General features: G+C 38.8%; 1 protein-coding gene across 2 annotated transcripts in view; it reads left to right on the forward strand.

Annotated features, from left to right (window-relative positions):
* PARD3B (par-3 family cell polarity regulator beta) overlaps positions 1-15,745 on the forward strand; it is a 1,075,922-nt gene that overhangs the window by 903,412 nt on the left and 156,765 nt on the right. For both annotated transcript variants that reach the window (XM_066346722.1, XM_066346721.1), the window contains one exon: positions 7,746-8,048. In XM_066346722.1, the coding sequence (XP_066202819.1) occupies positions 7,746-8,048 (303 nt within the window). The remainder of the gene's footprint in view (positions 1-7,745; positions 8,049-15,745) is intronic.

Here is a 15,745-nt window from a genome sequence, read left to right on the forward strand (position 1 = left end):
GTCCATGTCTCTTAGTCTCGTTTTTATGTCACCCCAATGTGTGGAATCCTGCAGTTCTTGTTTTTTTCTGATTTACTTATTTCACTCCGTATAATGTTATCAAGATCCCACCCTTTTGTTGTAAGTGATCCGATGTCATTATTTCTTATGGCTGAATAGTATACCATGGTGTATACGTGCCACATCTTCTTTATCCAGTCTTCTATTTTTTTTTTACAATGATTAAAGCCTTTAAGCAAACTCTTGGCCAATACAGCAAGAATCCATAAAAGAGTAGTGTCCTTAACAAGTTCACCAAGTCCAAGTTGGCCCCAACCCCATGCCAAGTCCCTGATAAATGCAACCCAACCCCAGTTCAGTCTGTTAGGAGCTGTCCCAAGGAACAGGAGTCCAGGAAAAGTCCACATGGCACTGGAATTGTTGTCACAATTCTATACTTTGCAGCTCACGTCCAAGTCCCAATGACCGCTGCTTCTAGCTGGTAATGATTCAGGTAGACTGGAAAAGCCATCTGCAGCATGTGTGGAGATGGAGCTTCTGTTCTTCTCTGCCTGGAGAGATGAGACCAGGGTGCTTTTCCCTGGAGCTCTGCGACTGTGGCTTGGTAAAGAGAACCTTGGGATACACTAAGCAGTCTCGGTGTGGCTTCTTCAGTGTTCCTTGGTTGACGAGTTCTCTTAGTTTAGTCCGAAGTTGGTTTTTCCAGATGATAGTTCTTAAAATTAGTTTGTAATCCACTTTGGTTCTGGGAGGTGGATGTTGGTACGTCCGCCTACTCCAGCGCCATCTTGTCTTCTCTCTCGCTGCTTTTAAGATTCTCTCTTTGTCTTTAACCTTTGTCATTTTATTTATGAAGTGTCTTTGTGTGAGCCTCTTTGGTTTCTCTTGTTTGGGACTCTGCACTTCCTGGACTTGTATGTCATTTTCTTTCACCAGGTTAGGGAATTCTTCAGTTATTATATCTTCATATAGGTTCTCAATTCCTTGCTCCCTTTATTCTTCTGATACTCTTGTGACATAGATGTAGTTATATTTCATGTTGTCCCAGAAGTCCCTTAAACTTTCTTCACTTTATTAATTCGTTTTTCTTTTTGCTGCTCTGATTGTTTTCTGCTACCTTGCCTTTCAAATTGCTGGTCTGAGCCTCTGCTTTATCTAACCTACTGTTTATTTCTTCTGGTGTATTCTTCATTCAGATACAGTAGACTTCATTTCTGACTGGATTTTTTTATGGCTTCTATTTCCTTTTTTGTGATGTTTTAGTTCTTACTAAGTTCCTTGGAGTTCTAACTTCCATGAGCATCCTGAAAACCATTTTTTTGAACTCTATATTTGGTAAATTGTCTCCATTTTATTTAGCTGTCTTACTGGAGATTTATTTTCTCATTTGGCATATGTTTCTTTGTCTCCCACATTTGGCTGCTTCTTTGCATTTATTTTTATGTATTAGATAGATCTGGTGTATCTCCCAGTCTTAGTAGAGTGGCCTTATATAGTAGGTATCCTGTGGGATCCAGTGGTGCAGTCTCCTTGATCACCTGAACTGTGTGTTCTAATAATGTTTCTTGTGTGGGTTATGTGAGCCCTCCTGTTATAATTGAGTCTTAATCGTTATTGACCCATTTGTGTGTGGGTTAAACGTTTAGGTTGGCTGACTGTGAGGATCAACCTCAACCACAGTGTAAGAACTGCTGTGTAGGTGCTGACCACACTAAGCAGAATTCATGTCAGCAGGGTGTGATGCCTTACCAAGATCTGTCTTTGGGTATGCTACTTACAGAGCTAATTGGATCCTGCTCTGGTGTTGTCTGAGCCTGACCACAGTGTGTGTTGGTTCTGGGGCCTTGTGGGAGGGACTGTGGTGCAGATCAATGTCAGATGCTGCCTGTGACTGGCCTTGGGCATCCTGCTTGGAGCTACAGAGCAATCCACACTTAGTGACTGCCTCTGCTGGGCCTCAGTGTCTGTTGGAAGGACCAAGCTGTGCATGAAGGCTGCCTTCCACCAGCATCAAATTTGTGGTCAAGTGTAAAAGACCCAAGTCACACCAACATCCACCTCTGCCTGTCTCAGCCTGCTGGCTGGCTGTTAGGCTCAGTCACTGAAAGAGCCTCTGGCAGTACTCAAGTTGCCTGAGGTAGGTCCTCAGTATGTCACCAGGTAGAGGTGAGGGTTGTTCACCAGACAGAACTTTGTGGTGGGACAGAGTCTCAGGAAACCATCATGGTGAGGCAGCAGAGTTTATAAACTGAAACAGACAAAGATTTGTGAAAAGGGGGAAGGCTCTGTAGTGCTCAGGCATGTGAGGGAAGAAGGTGTCTGTTCTGGAGCCACACAACTCAGTCTGTCCCAAATTCTTCCAAGAACCCTAGCTTAGCAGGGTGGGGCTGCTGGGAGTTAGAAGGGCAGGGCTACTTGATCTCCCATGAAAGGGAGCACAGGTCAGGCTGGGGGGAAGGAGAGAGTAGTGGTCCCAGCCGAGAGCCACACAACTCAGTCACTGACACCGCCTGGTTCTACCCTGACCTCTCTGTCCCTGCCCAGGCAGGTGACTCCTCAGCAGGGTGTGAGTACCTAAGAGTGGGCAAAAAGGAGTCCACCGGATGGGGCTGTTGCATTCCCCCAAGCTGGCGATATAAAGAAAAGAGCACTCCAACTAAGAATGATAGCACTTGCAGTGTGGGAGAGGGACTCAGCACAGGGATCCTGGTGGCTGTCCCTTTAGCTCTCTTCCAGAGCCAAAAACCCCAGTGTCTCTTCTCATAACCCTAATCCACTCTGCTGGAGCCCCAGGTGAGTGGCTGCAAACAACATTTTGTACATTGGCCTTTTAAGAGGGCACCTGCATCTCCAGCAGACTTCTATCTCTCCCTGGCAGACAGAATCCCCCGATTTTATAGCCAGATGTTACGTGGTCACCGTTTCTTGACTCTGGTGCTCTGGGCTGGAGAGCCGAGGTTGGAGTCGAGACCTTATGCTCCTCAGGGGAAACCTTTGCACCTGAAATATCCCTTCAGGATCTTAGCCATCACCCATGGGAGTAGGTTCAGCCCTTTTTGCTTCTCTGCCTTCCTACCAGTCTCAGTGTGGCTTCTTCTGTAAATCTTTGGTTATAAGGCTCTGTTCAGCTAGTTTTAGGTTTGTTATAACAAACCTGATTAGTCTGTATTTTAGTTGTAATTCCAGTGTGGTCCTGGGAGGAGGTGAGTGTACTTCTGCCTACTCCACCATGATCTTAGATCTCTGCCTGTCATTTTCTTGATGGTTTTTAATGAGAAAGTTTTGATTTGGGTGAAATTTTTCTTTTTGGTCTTCCCTTTTTTTTAGTGGTTCTTTTTCTTTATGGTTCATACTTTTTGTGTTCTAAGAAATATTTGCTTATCCCAAGGTTGTGAAGATGTTCTCCTTTGTTTTATCCTAGTAGCTTTATTATTGTAGATTTTATGTTCTGTCTTCTCTTGCATCTTAAATTGATTTTTTTGTTATGGTATTATGTTGGGACTAAGGTTCTTACTTCTCCTGTGGATTTCTCATTGATTTTCCAGCACCACTTGTTGAAGAGATTTTTCCCTTCTTAAATGAATTGCTTTAGCACGTTTGTTGTATGTTACTTCACCAAGTATGTGTGTATGTTACTAGACTCTGTTTTCTGTTCCATTCATCTATTTGTCTAAACTTTGGCTCAATTACTGAAGCTCTATAATAAGTTTTGAAGAAAGTAGTATAAGTCTTCCAACTTTATTCTTATTTCTCAAAAGTATTTTGGCTATAGTTCTTCTAACATTCTAAATAAATTTTAAAATCACATTGTTAATTTTTGGAACATAAACCTCCTAGAAATTTTATTGGGATGCCATTTAATCTATAGAACAACTCAGATGAATTGTCATCTGACTAATAATGACTTTTCTGATCCATGAACAAGATGTAATTCTCATTTATTTAGATCTTGTTTAATTTCTCTCAACAGTATTTTATTGTTGTTGTTGAGGACTTATATATCTTTTGTTAAATGTATCCCTAAGTTGCAATGTTCTTTAATCCTATTTTAAATGATATCATTTTGTTTTGTTTTTTACTTTACTATCTAATTGTTCACTGCAGCTATGTGGTAAATACAACTGACATTTTTATAGTTAACTCACATCATTCAACATTAACAAAAAAAATCTATAATTCAAGAAAACTTCCCTGGTAAAACAAAATATACTGTACTTAAAAGTACATATTGAAAGAATGATCAGAATGACTTTTCTAGTAAGCTTTATTGCACTTTAAAGAAAAGAATTTGACCAGATAAACAAAAGGAGCAAGTTTCTTATAAGTAATTTATAAGAGAAATAAAATTAGATTATTTTCCAACTTTTCAACAGCACCACTTTGTCATAAGAAAATGGAGTCATATATTTAAAATACACAAGGAAAAAAGGTGAGCTATTGTGAATCAAAAGTGACTGACAGAGATATGATGGAAATGCTCTTTGAGGAAGATTATCCTAACAGGCTTTTATTGTACAGATTAAAGTAAGATGTCACATCGTAAGGTATATATATGTCAGATCACTGTTATATACCTAAAATGAATATAGTATTGTATGTCAACTATACTTTAATAAAAATTAATTTGTTAGTTAGTTAGTTAGTTAGTCAAAAAGTGGGATGTGGTGATATAACAAAGAAATCTTAGAACAATATCGACCGACAGTCTAACAGAATTTTCTGCAGTGACAGGATGAGTCTCTGACTGCACTATCCAGTGTAGGAGTCACAAGCTCATGTGGCTATTGAGCACTTGAAAGGTGGTTTATGAAACTGAGAAACTGAGTTTTAAATTTATTTAGTTCCAATTTAAATGTATATAACACCATATATTTAATGATCACCATATTGGACAGTGCTAGTGTAGGCAATATAAAGCCTGAACACTGGGCTATGGCTTAGGAAATTGAATTAGAAGAGGATATCCAAGCGGTGTAATGGAAAAAATAAACAACAGTGTTTTCATAGGGGAAACATGAGAGAAAAAGGAGATTTAAACAATTCAAAGACATAGTACTGGAGAATGCGGAAACTGGTGGTACCATCCAGTAAAAAGAGTATATTACTCAGGGCTATTATGAAAAGTAGATATTTTAGCAAGTTGACTTCCAAGTGATAAGGAGACTCCCAAGTGGAAATGACTATAAATGATTAGAATTCTCATAATGAATTGAGACAGGAAGTCAAAACAAATATATATATATATATATATATATATATATATACACACACACTGCTCACAAAAATAAAGGGATATTTCAAAATAAATACATATCCCCTAATTTTTGTGCTCAGTATATGTATGTATATATATATGTATATATGTATATATGTATACATACTTTCATTTCTTTCCTGAGAGAGTCTCTTCTGCCTCCATACACTTCTTTGCAGAGATTGCCTTGTCCTCTCCCTCAGGGAGAGACCTGGCTATTTGGCACAATAATGGTTCAGAGAAATTACTGTTTCACCTACTGGCTGATTAATATGAAATTAGTTACTGCAACCCTTCATGGAGCAGAGAGGACCAAGGAAATCTTGGTTTTGTTTTAGAAACGAAAAATACAAGATAAAATATTGTTTTGCATACACGGACTACTTTTCATCTGAGAAGCTCTGCGTACTCAGCGAGCTTAATTAATGAGACAACCTCAAAGCAACCTCAAAGAGAAGTGATGAAATAAGGAGCACAGACCCTAGTGTTCTGTTTCTGTGATACTGAAAAATCAGGCTTGGTGTTTTCCTCTTTCAGTAATGCCCAAGTGTAGCCCCGTGCGGCAGCCAGGAGATGTTTATCTTTCTGCTGAATGATTCCTCGTGAAGGCATCCCACTTAGGAGGGATAGTAAGCACACAGAATCCCACCCTCTAACTCTATTGATGTCCTGCACTCTGTTTGCAATGGAAGTCCATCCCCATCAGCATAGTGCAGCGAGCAGTCTCTGATAATTCAGTCTACATCATCCCTGGAAAGTTTGTTTTGTCACAGAACGGAGCCGGTTATCTTTTTTTATCAAAAAATTATTCAAAGCAAACATCCATGAATCTAGGACTAACATGCATTCGAAAGAGGATAGTCAGGGCCTCTTAACGGGTATCCTACTGTGTAATCTTTCTTTCATCTTCATTCAAAATCCCTTGGAGATGCAAACTCCCCTTTGCAAAGCTATAAATTCTTCTAATTATTTATATGTACTGTAGGGTGCATGATTTGACCTAGTCAAAAGAGATATGCAGTAATGTATCATGACATTTATTTTCATCTGCTGTGACTTGAGGATGATGCTGATTTTTTTCCCTATCCTTTCTTCATGTTTTCTTTTTCTCCTTCCCTCCTCTCTGCTCAAAAAAAAAAAAGAAAAGAAAAAAAAGCCATTCTGCCAAAAGAGAAAATACCTTAAAAAATCATGGCTTTTAAAGGTTTTTACAAAGAGTTTGATGTTCTGTAAAATAAAACTAGCTTCCATGTGCAAAAAAAACAGCTGTTTTTGTTTGAAGAGAAGAAGATATTGAGAGAGTTCAGTTTTTGTTTTTACTCCCCTAAGGTTTTGATGTGTATCTCCAAGCATATATAGATCCTTTGCTGCTAGCCCACACAGCTCTTGTATTCTCTGAGACTAGGACTTGGGATTTGTCACCATCCTTTCATGAGAGTCTTTCTTTCATCACCTTACTTTTCTCACCCTGTACACAATGCACCTTGTTTGCCGGTGATGTGTAAGGTTACATTCTTTCCTCGTTAGCGCTGAAAACCTCCCGACACCATCAGATCACCATTGTCCAATAAGATGCACGGTGACCTTTCCATGTTAACACCTAACTGAGAATTTAGGAGAGCTCATCTAACACTTTTCAGATTAAATGTCAAATTCTCAAAATTCAGATGGATTTGGAATGCACCTAAGTATACTTTTCTGCTCCCATTCCCTGTGGTCTACACAGTACGCTGACTGGCAGTTGGATTTTGTAATATCACTTAAGGCTTTAGTGCTGTGGAGTTCTACTAGTAATGGTGTTTAATTCACTTATATGTGCCAATTCATCTCTGTCAGGAGTCTATTAATTTCTTCACTATTTTACTCTGTCCCTAGTCCCTATGTAATGAGACACAATGAACCCCATTTATATTACCAAAAAAACTTAGAGTCTCTTATAAATTACGACCGATCCTGCTGCTTTTAGTGACCAGAAAGCGTCTGTATTCTTTTTCATATTCAAATCAATTTTTGCAAGCTCTTTTCTTTAGATGAATACACTGGAACTGTAGGGTGTCAAATAGTGAAATCAAAGACAAAGTATAAGATTCTGATGGGCTCTTTAACATGCATCCCTGTTCTAAGGCAGGCTTCTGTAATATCACACCACAGATATACTGTTCCCACGAGCACATCCCAATTATAGGGAAGGAATGTTAATGAAAGTCAGCCTCTGACTCTGCAGTCAGCCCAGTCATCAGTGGGCAAGATGTTAAAATACCTGCAGCATTGCTATAAAAAGTAAAGGCTCTGTAACAAAGGCTGTAGATATATAATTAATCCCATGGACCATGCTATTCTCATTTTTGAGAGCATGGTATGGCCTTGAGTATACAGGAAAGGGACAACTAAGTGACTGACTAGGAAGAAGTGACATAGAGTCAGGAGAGTGTATTGTTGTATTAATATGTAAACTCACATATATCTCTGTTACCCATTCTACATTTTTTAGGATCGGAGCAAAACATCAGGAGCTAAGGGAAAAGCAGGCAAGAGGTCTTGTTGATTATGCTACTGGTACAATCGGATCACTGCATGATATGGATGATGATGAAATGGACCCCAATTATGCCAGGGTGAACCACTTCCGAGAGCCATGTGCACCAGCAAATGTCTATAGGTCTCCATCTCCTCCTCGAGCTGGACCACTGGTTTATCCTCGAGATGGCCGTCCATTGTCTCCAGAGAGAGACCACTTAGAGGGTCTCTATGCCAAGGTCAACAAGCCATACCATCCACCGGTGCCAGTTGACAGGTAATGTAACTTACTGAGAGATAAATACAGCTTTAATTTAGTAAGTTTCAAATCATCTCTACTTCTGAAACAGATAAAAAAATATATCCTTCAATCTATTAAAACTGAAATAACACAGTACTCTTGACAAGTGCTACGCTTTGACCTACCAGGAAGGTATCAGCTATCAAAAATTTAGAAAAATAGCCATTTATAAGATGACATGAATGAATAGTAAAAATTGAGTTCATGGTACAACACGGAGTGATTTTTGAAGGAATTTTGTGAGAACTTTGAAGGAATATTGGTGGAAACTTTAAAGGAATATTCTCCTTTATCTTAAAAAGCCTACTATGAAAGTCTTATTTAAAAGAGAGGAGGAGTCAGAGGAGAGAACGATGACGTAATTGAAGTGGAATTATAGATCGCCGCAGAGGTGCAAAGGGCTTTGAAAAATAACATTGGGATTTTATACTTGTGGAAAATGTGATCCTGTTTAGATATTCATGGGTGATTAGCGGTAGAAAAGGAGGTAATCTTGGCAATAGGAGTTTGATGAAGTAGAGAAAGATAAGAGGTGACAAGGCCAAGCATCTTTAGGTGTAGCAGCTAAGGAAGAAGATAATAGGACCATCTGTCACGCAATTGAAGTAGGTAGGGGACAGGATGATTCCATCCCCACCTCCTGCCAAAAGTAAAATGCACCATCTCTTGAAAGGCTGATATAATAGAGTGTTAGTCAATATACATTGTTAGGTGACCCTTAGAATTACACAAGGCAAGGAATGAGTTGACCGACCTTGGTTTAATCTGCCTTAGCTTGAGGTCTGGAGGGAGGCGGTAGGGGGGAAAGGCAGCAGGCACAAAGAGCTCTTTTTTTCTAGATGGAAAAAAAAGACTTGTTTTCCAGATTCTTTTTGGTCCTGACAACTACCCAGTCCCTATTAGTAACCAGCTTTTGTGTGATAGCATGATCTATTGCATATATTTACCGTTTACATTTCCCTAGCTGGGTGATATTATGCACTTTCAATTAGGTTGGAGCGAGGCAGGGAAATCATGGCATTTTTATGCAGACTGTAAAGTGTAGCTTCACAAGACTGATTGCCTTTCAGAGCCTTTCCAATAACCAAGTGGGAAGGAAGGAGCGATTTTTAATCCTTACTGTCAAGCTTCCAGGTTGATAGTATTAAAGAAAGATGGTCAAGTTTTTCTATGGGATAAAATGAAAATATAAATTTCTATGACTGTATGAGACAGCCATAACTAAACTGTTAATTCAAACAACTGATTAAAAGTCGGCTTTTTTTTCTCCCAAGCCTTTATAGAAGGTTGAATTTTTGTCATATAAGTGATAATACCAAGCCCGAGTCTTTTCTGGCCCACACCGTATAGCAAATCTTTCTCTAAATCAGAGGGGTCTTCATAGCACTCCATTTGCATGTTCCCACTGCTCACTTCCAGCACAGAACTGTTTCTAGGAACTACCCTAGCCAGTATTTCTCCATTCTAATTCCAACAAAATAAATAAGAAGCATTCTGTTGAAAAAAGAAATAAATGGTCACTAGTCAAACGGTATGGAGAATTCTGGATTAAGCAACACTGAACAGGTTTTCTTACTGTAGCCTTTTTACCTCTAATAGGCTAATATGCATTGTTAATCTCTTAAGAGGCACATACAACAATCGGCAATTATCACTTCCCCAAATTTTGTCACCTAATGCTTCTTTTTCCCCCCAGATCTTATGGTTATTTTTTAGAACACTAGGAAACACTATCCTGAATCCAATTTTCACCCATATAGATTTGACCAGGAAAGAAATTTCTTAGAATAATCATAACTGGGGCTATATAGAATGATATCAGAAAAAAATAAATGTAACTTACTGCCCAGTACAGACATATGTACTGTATAAGCAATAGCCTTTCCTTTGACTTTGACCTCCTTTGTGTTAATAAATGATCTAAAATTCTTTCAGTGGAGTTTCCGATGGGTGTCACATTTTTGGATAAGAGATCAAAGTGTGATTCTTTATACTCAGAATTATCTTTAGTCGGCCTTATCTTTAATTATATTTAAAGATTTTTCTGCTTCTTGTTCTTTAAGTTTTAAAGTAAGCAGTTTCTGTCTTGGCACCTACTGAACATTCAACAATGTATCGTTCAACAATGTTAGCTATTATCATTATCATTTTTGTTGTTATTACTGTCCTTCAACAATGAAATTAGGAACTTTCCTAATATGCCTGGGACAAGGTAAGCCTGAGAAAAAAGTGGCCGTGGGAGTGTCCCTAACAGTGTCCATAAGCAGGAACCATGAGTTCTAAACCTACTGTATATACAATTAGAGGCATGTCATTTATTTTGTCATCTGCTCAGTCTTTCACGCTTTCAATAAATCTGCCACTTACTGTGTTCCCTACAGTACTGAGCTCAAGGGAAGTTACTGAGATGATTAAGATATGTCCCCTGTCTAGAGGAGGTCTAGTTGGAAGGGGACCAAGTCATGTGGAAACAGATCATTACAATATACTGTAAATAGAAGAAAAAGAAGCTTTTCTTTTCTAACTGCTGCTCAAGAAGAGTCTCCAAAAGGAAGCAATATTTAAACTGGCTCTGGCCTGACCAGGCGGTGGCGCAGTGGATAGAGCATCGGACTGGGATGCGGAGGACCCAGGTTCGAGACCCCAAGGTTTCCAGCTTGAGCGCGGGTTCATCTGATTTGAACAAAGCTCACCAGCTTGGACCCAAGGTCACTGGCTTGAGCAAGGGGTCACTCGGTCTGCTGAAGGCCCACGGTCAAGGCACATATGAGAAAGCAATCAATAAACAACTAAGGTGTCCCAACAAGAAACTGATGATTGATGCTTCTCATCTCTCTCTGTTCCTGTCTGTCCCTATCTATCCCTCTCTCTGATTCTCTCTCTGTCTCTGTTAAAAAAAAAACCCAAACAAACAAAACCAAAAAACTGGTTCTGGAAAGATTAGTAGGGACTGAGCAGATTCAGCAGAAAAATGGTTTCAGAATAATTAGCATGGACAAAGGCGCAGCAGCCCGAAAGAGCATGGAGGTGTGTCAAGGGGCTCAGAAGCATCCAGAGCTTGGAGTGAGGATGGGGAAGAAAGAGATAGGAAATGAGGCTGGAAAACCTAGTCATCCAGAGTGTGGATGACTATGTCCATGTATTGATTGGTTGTAGTTGTCCAGAAACCTCTATTAAGAAAGGTTCTGACTACCATTCGATCCAGTAATTCTACCTCTGAGTATTTATCTGAAGAAAACAAAAGCACTAATTTGAAAAGACATATGCACACCTATGTTCATTACAATATTACTTACAATAGCCAAGTTTGGAAACATCCTAGATGTCCATCAAAAGATGAATGGATAAAGAAAACATACTATGTATAAATATATACCATAATGGCCATTATAAAAAATGAGATCTTGCCATTTGTGACAACATGGATGGACGTTGAAGGAATTATGTTAAATAAAATAAGTCAGACGAAGAAAGACAAGTATTGCATGATTTTATTTACATGTAGAATCTAAAACACAAAACAGATGAACAAAATAAAAACAGACTGAGAGAGTCAAAGAACAAACTGATAGTTGCTGGAGGAGAGAAGGTGTGGAAATGGCCGAAATAGATCAAGGGGATGAAAAGGTACAAACTTCCCATTATAGAATAAATAAATAGGTAAAGTGGCATTGGTTTGGGCTCCCAACACCTTAATGGCAGGTGAAATCATTGGCTTTGAAGTAAGACAGAGGTAGGTCCTGTTCTCTTCCAAATACTACTGCGTGGCCTTCAGTAAATTAACTTTTCCAAGATGCCATTTCTCATCTTCAGGCATATAATTTCACAAATATTTTTAACTGTCTAGTGAGTAGCAGAACCTGAGTTCAGTTTGGTGTTCATAAGGGTAAAAGGAGGAAGTTGGGGACCTACCTCTGCTTATGGAGGTCACAGTCCAGTGCAGCCTACGAAAAAGTCAACACAGCGAGAACACAGTGTGAAAAGTGCCACTGGACAGAGTGTGGAGTGAGTGCCACAGGCAGGGCTGTTGGGTTGGAGGCACAGAGAGCAGCGTGGGGGGAGAAGCGTGGGGTGTTAGAGCAACTACGAGAAGTTCAGTCAACAGAAAGTGAGAGGAGACAATGACAAGATACAACATGAGAGGGTCAGAGAGCTGAGCAAAAGGCAGATGCCATACTCTTTTCTTCTCTTTTCTTTTCTTTTTATAAATAATTTTTATTTTAATGGGGTGACATCAATAAATCAGGGTACATATATCAGGGTGCATATATACAAAGAAAACATGTCCAGGTTATCTTGTCATTCAATTATGTTGCATACCCATCACCCAAAGTCAGATTGTCCTCCATCACCTTCTATCTAGTTTTCTTTGTGCCCCTCCCCCTCTCCCTCCTTCCCTCCCCCTGCCTCCCGTAACCACCACACTCTTGTCCATGTCTCTTAGTCTCGTTTTTATGTCCCACCAATGTATGGAATCCTGCAGTTCTTGTTTTTTTCTGATTTACTTATTTCACTCCGTATAATATTATCAAGATCCCACCCTTTTGTTGTAAGTGATCCGATGTCCAGATGCCACACTCTTGATGAAGAGCTTGGACTCATCCTGAGGCAGGGCAGGGCTGAGGCACCGAAGGGATCATTGAGGGTTTTAACATGAGACATGAATCCAGAATTCTGCTGGCTGGGTAGTGGCCTGGGCAGTTCATCCTCACCTCCTTATCCACAACAGGAGGATAATAACAGCAGCCTCACAGCTTGTGATGGTTAAGTACAATTTTTACATTTTGCATTTTGGGGTTTTGCTATATGAAAACAAACTTCTATTTATCTACCTATCTCTGTGGGACAGGACTGTCTCATATGTGTGTGGCCCACAGTGGTTTCCCAGGAAAGGCAATGTCTGCCTCTTAGCTCTCTGCTTCTCAAGGTTTGGCCCTAAACTTTTAGCTCTTCTAAGAAAAGCTTGGCTTACGAAGGATTCATCTGATGACGGTAGTTTAAAAAAAAGTCTCTACCACTATGACAGAATCATAGGACTGGATTCTCACAGCGCTGACCGTTCCCAGATTTCAATATCGCATGGGTTAAGTCCTGTCCGCAAAAGCCTGACAACTACTTAGGGTTTATAATATGTTAGTCGCCACTGCAACGTGGGCACTTAAAGGCCTCCCACAATGTATGAACATGAAAGCTTTGTGTTTGAATGAGTTTAGAATAGTTCCAAGTAGGGATAGAAGGGGTGGCACTTGACATGGTCGCAGTTCTGCATTAGTGCACATGATTGTTTGACATGCTGGTTGATTGCTCACCATAGCAGTAAAAATGTTTCTGGCTATCAACTCCCCAAAATATATATATGTATTTGACTCTAAATAGTACATGCTTAACTATAGAAATTGTCATTATAATTATAAAAATTATATATCCAAATATAGAAATTAATAAAAGAATTCAATTTTTTTTAATTGATGAGGAATAGTTTTAATTTTTCATCCTCCCTTCAACTGTGATGCACACAGTTCACTCTGGAGACCACTGGTCTCAACTCCAGTCCCCATGGGAGTAGGGACCTTGCCTGCTCTTGCTCTCCATTGTCTCCTCATAAAACAATCTATACTCAATAAATGCTTAATTAATTAATGCTTTGACAGCATCTTAGAAGTGAATGGGATTTTCAGTGGTCAAGTCTCACGTCCCATCCAGCAGAGACATCTTTTTCATAGAATCCTTCACAGGATGGCACTTGACCCATACATTATAATGACAAAAATTCATGAGGCATCCTTGTTTTCCTACAAATCACTGTAATTGATATTGAAATGCTCACTTGTGTCCACCCAATTGTTGTCTCTATGTAACATTTACCATAGGCCCTCGATTGATCTGCCTGGATACAGACTCTAAGCCTTGTTAACGGCCCTTTAGATATTTGAATTGTCTCTGTGACCATCTTCATTAACAAGTGTTTATTGAACTCCAAACATGTGCCAGGCTCTGTGCTCAGAGCTAGCCTTACAAGGATGAAGAAAACATGCGCATAACCTTGAGAAATATAATCATTTCTTCAGCAGCAACTCCTTTAGCTATCTTAGTTGCTTATATTATTACCCTGTCGTTTTCTGGGTACCATATTCTGAATATGCTTAACTCTACTAAGTTTATAGAATTTATGATTGCCATCTGTTGAACATGCATGAAGATATGGACACTGTATCTCAGGTATGGTCAGAGAAGCACAGCAATCAATGAGACTGTTGCATCTTTTTGTCTTAATTTTTTAAACTCATTAATGTGGACTTAACTTTTATATTAGTTACCATTTTGGACTTAGATTGTACTTTTTGACCAGAACATCTTTTTTGTTTTTACTTGAGTTTCTATCAAGCCAGATTCTTCAATATATTGTGTAAAATCCAAATCACTTGTACAATGATTTTTTTTTTAATGTGGAATATTTTCTTTATGCAAGTTAAATATTTGTTTATTAGCTTTAGTCCATTGTTTTAGTCAATAAAGATAGTTTAAAGTATTTATTTTGTCTTCCAATATATTAGCTATTCTTCCTAGCTTTATACCATCTTCATATTTAATTATGGTGGACACATTGATAAGATTGTTGATCAAAGTCAAGTATAATCTCCGCAACTCATCACTCAAGGCCTCCATTAATCAAACTCTTTGAGATGTTCAGTTAGTTACTAATCTAGCCTTCTGTTATCTAGTGTGCATTCTCCAGTTCATGCATGAACATTAGGGAAGTCTTTGTCAAGTATCTTACTGATATTAAGGTACACCATGTTTACAAGTATCTCCCGATTTACCAATTTTTTTTTACCCTTAAGAAACTCAGTCTAAGAGTTGAAACTGTCTCATACACAGATAATTACAGTATAATGCATTCTATTAGAATAGAGATTTATACAGAATGTATTATAAAAAGTATGAAATTACATATGCATTCAATTTGGGGAAAACCTGAGGCTATGGTTTGGTCTTTCTAGAATCTTGGTTCAAATGTATTATTTTTCAAAGCCTTGGTTTTCTCACTGAAAAGTAGGGACAAAAGTATATTGTATTTCCTATTAATTGTTTGTAGATTAAGTAAACTTAATAGGAACACTATTATAATATATACTATTAGATTAGATTATATATTATTGGACTTTATATTAATAAAGTTATTAAACTAAACATAACTGTTTAGAAAAGTTGTTGATTATATGTAGCTGTTGACCCTTAAATTCACCGGTTTAGGAACCTGTTAGATTCTATGTGTTCCATGGATACATGGCTAATGGTTAATTCCTAATTCTAGCCCAAACTCCTATTGGTGTATTTCAATCATCAGAAACAAAAAGTAGAAACAGGAAAGTGAGGGAATAAAAGGCAAGAAAACTAACTCGGATCCTTTCAGATCAATCGTATCCTGTGCATAAGTGAGTAATAGAGTTCTCACTTACCTACTTTGTCAATGGCTTGTTAAAAACCATAACTCACTAGATGTCCCTAAGCTTGTCATTAGGACTAACACTTTCTTCCTGCTGTGTTACTTGAATGTCCATTAGGTTTGGAGTTAGTCTCAACAGTTGTCCACAGAATACACTAACCAAACTTCTGTGAGTCCCTAAGAGCTGTCAGTAACAACAACGTGTCAAGTCAGAGCCTGTTTGGCT

The sequence above is a fragment of the Saccopteryx leptura genome, chromosome 7 (genome assembly GCF_036850995.1).
Source record: "Saccopteryx leptura isolate mSacLep1 chromosome 7, mSacLep1_pri_phased_curated, whole genome shotgun sequence".
Classification (NCBI taxonomy): Eukaryota; Metazoa; Chordata; class Mammalia; order Chiroptera; family Emballonuridae; genus Saccopteryx; species Saccopteryx leptura.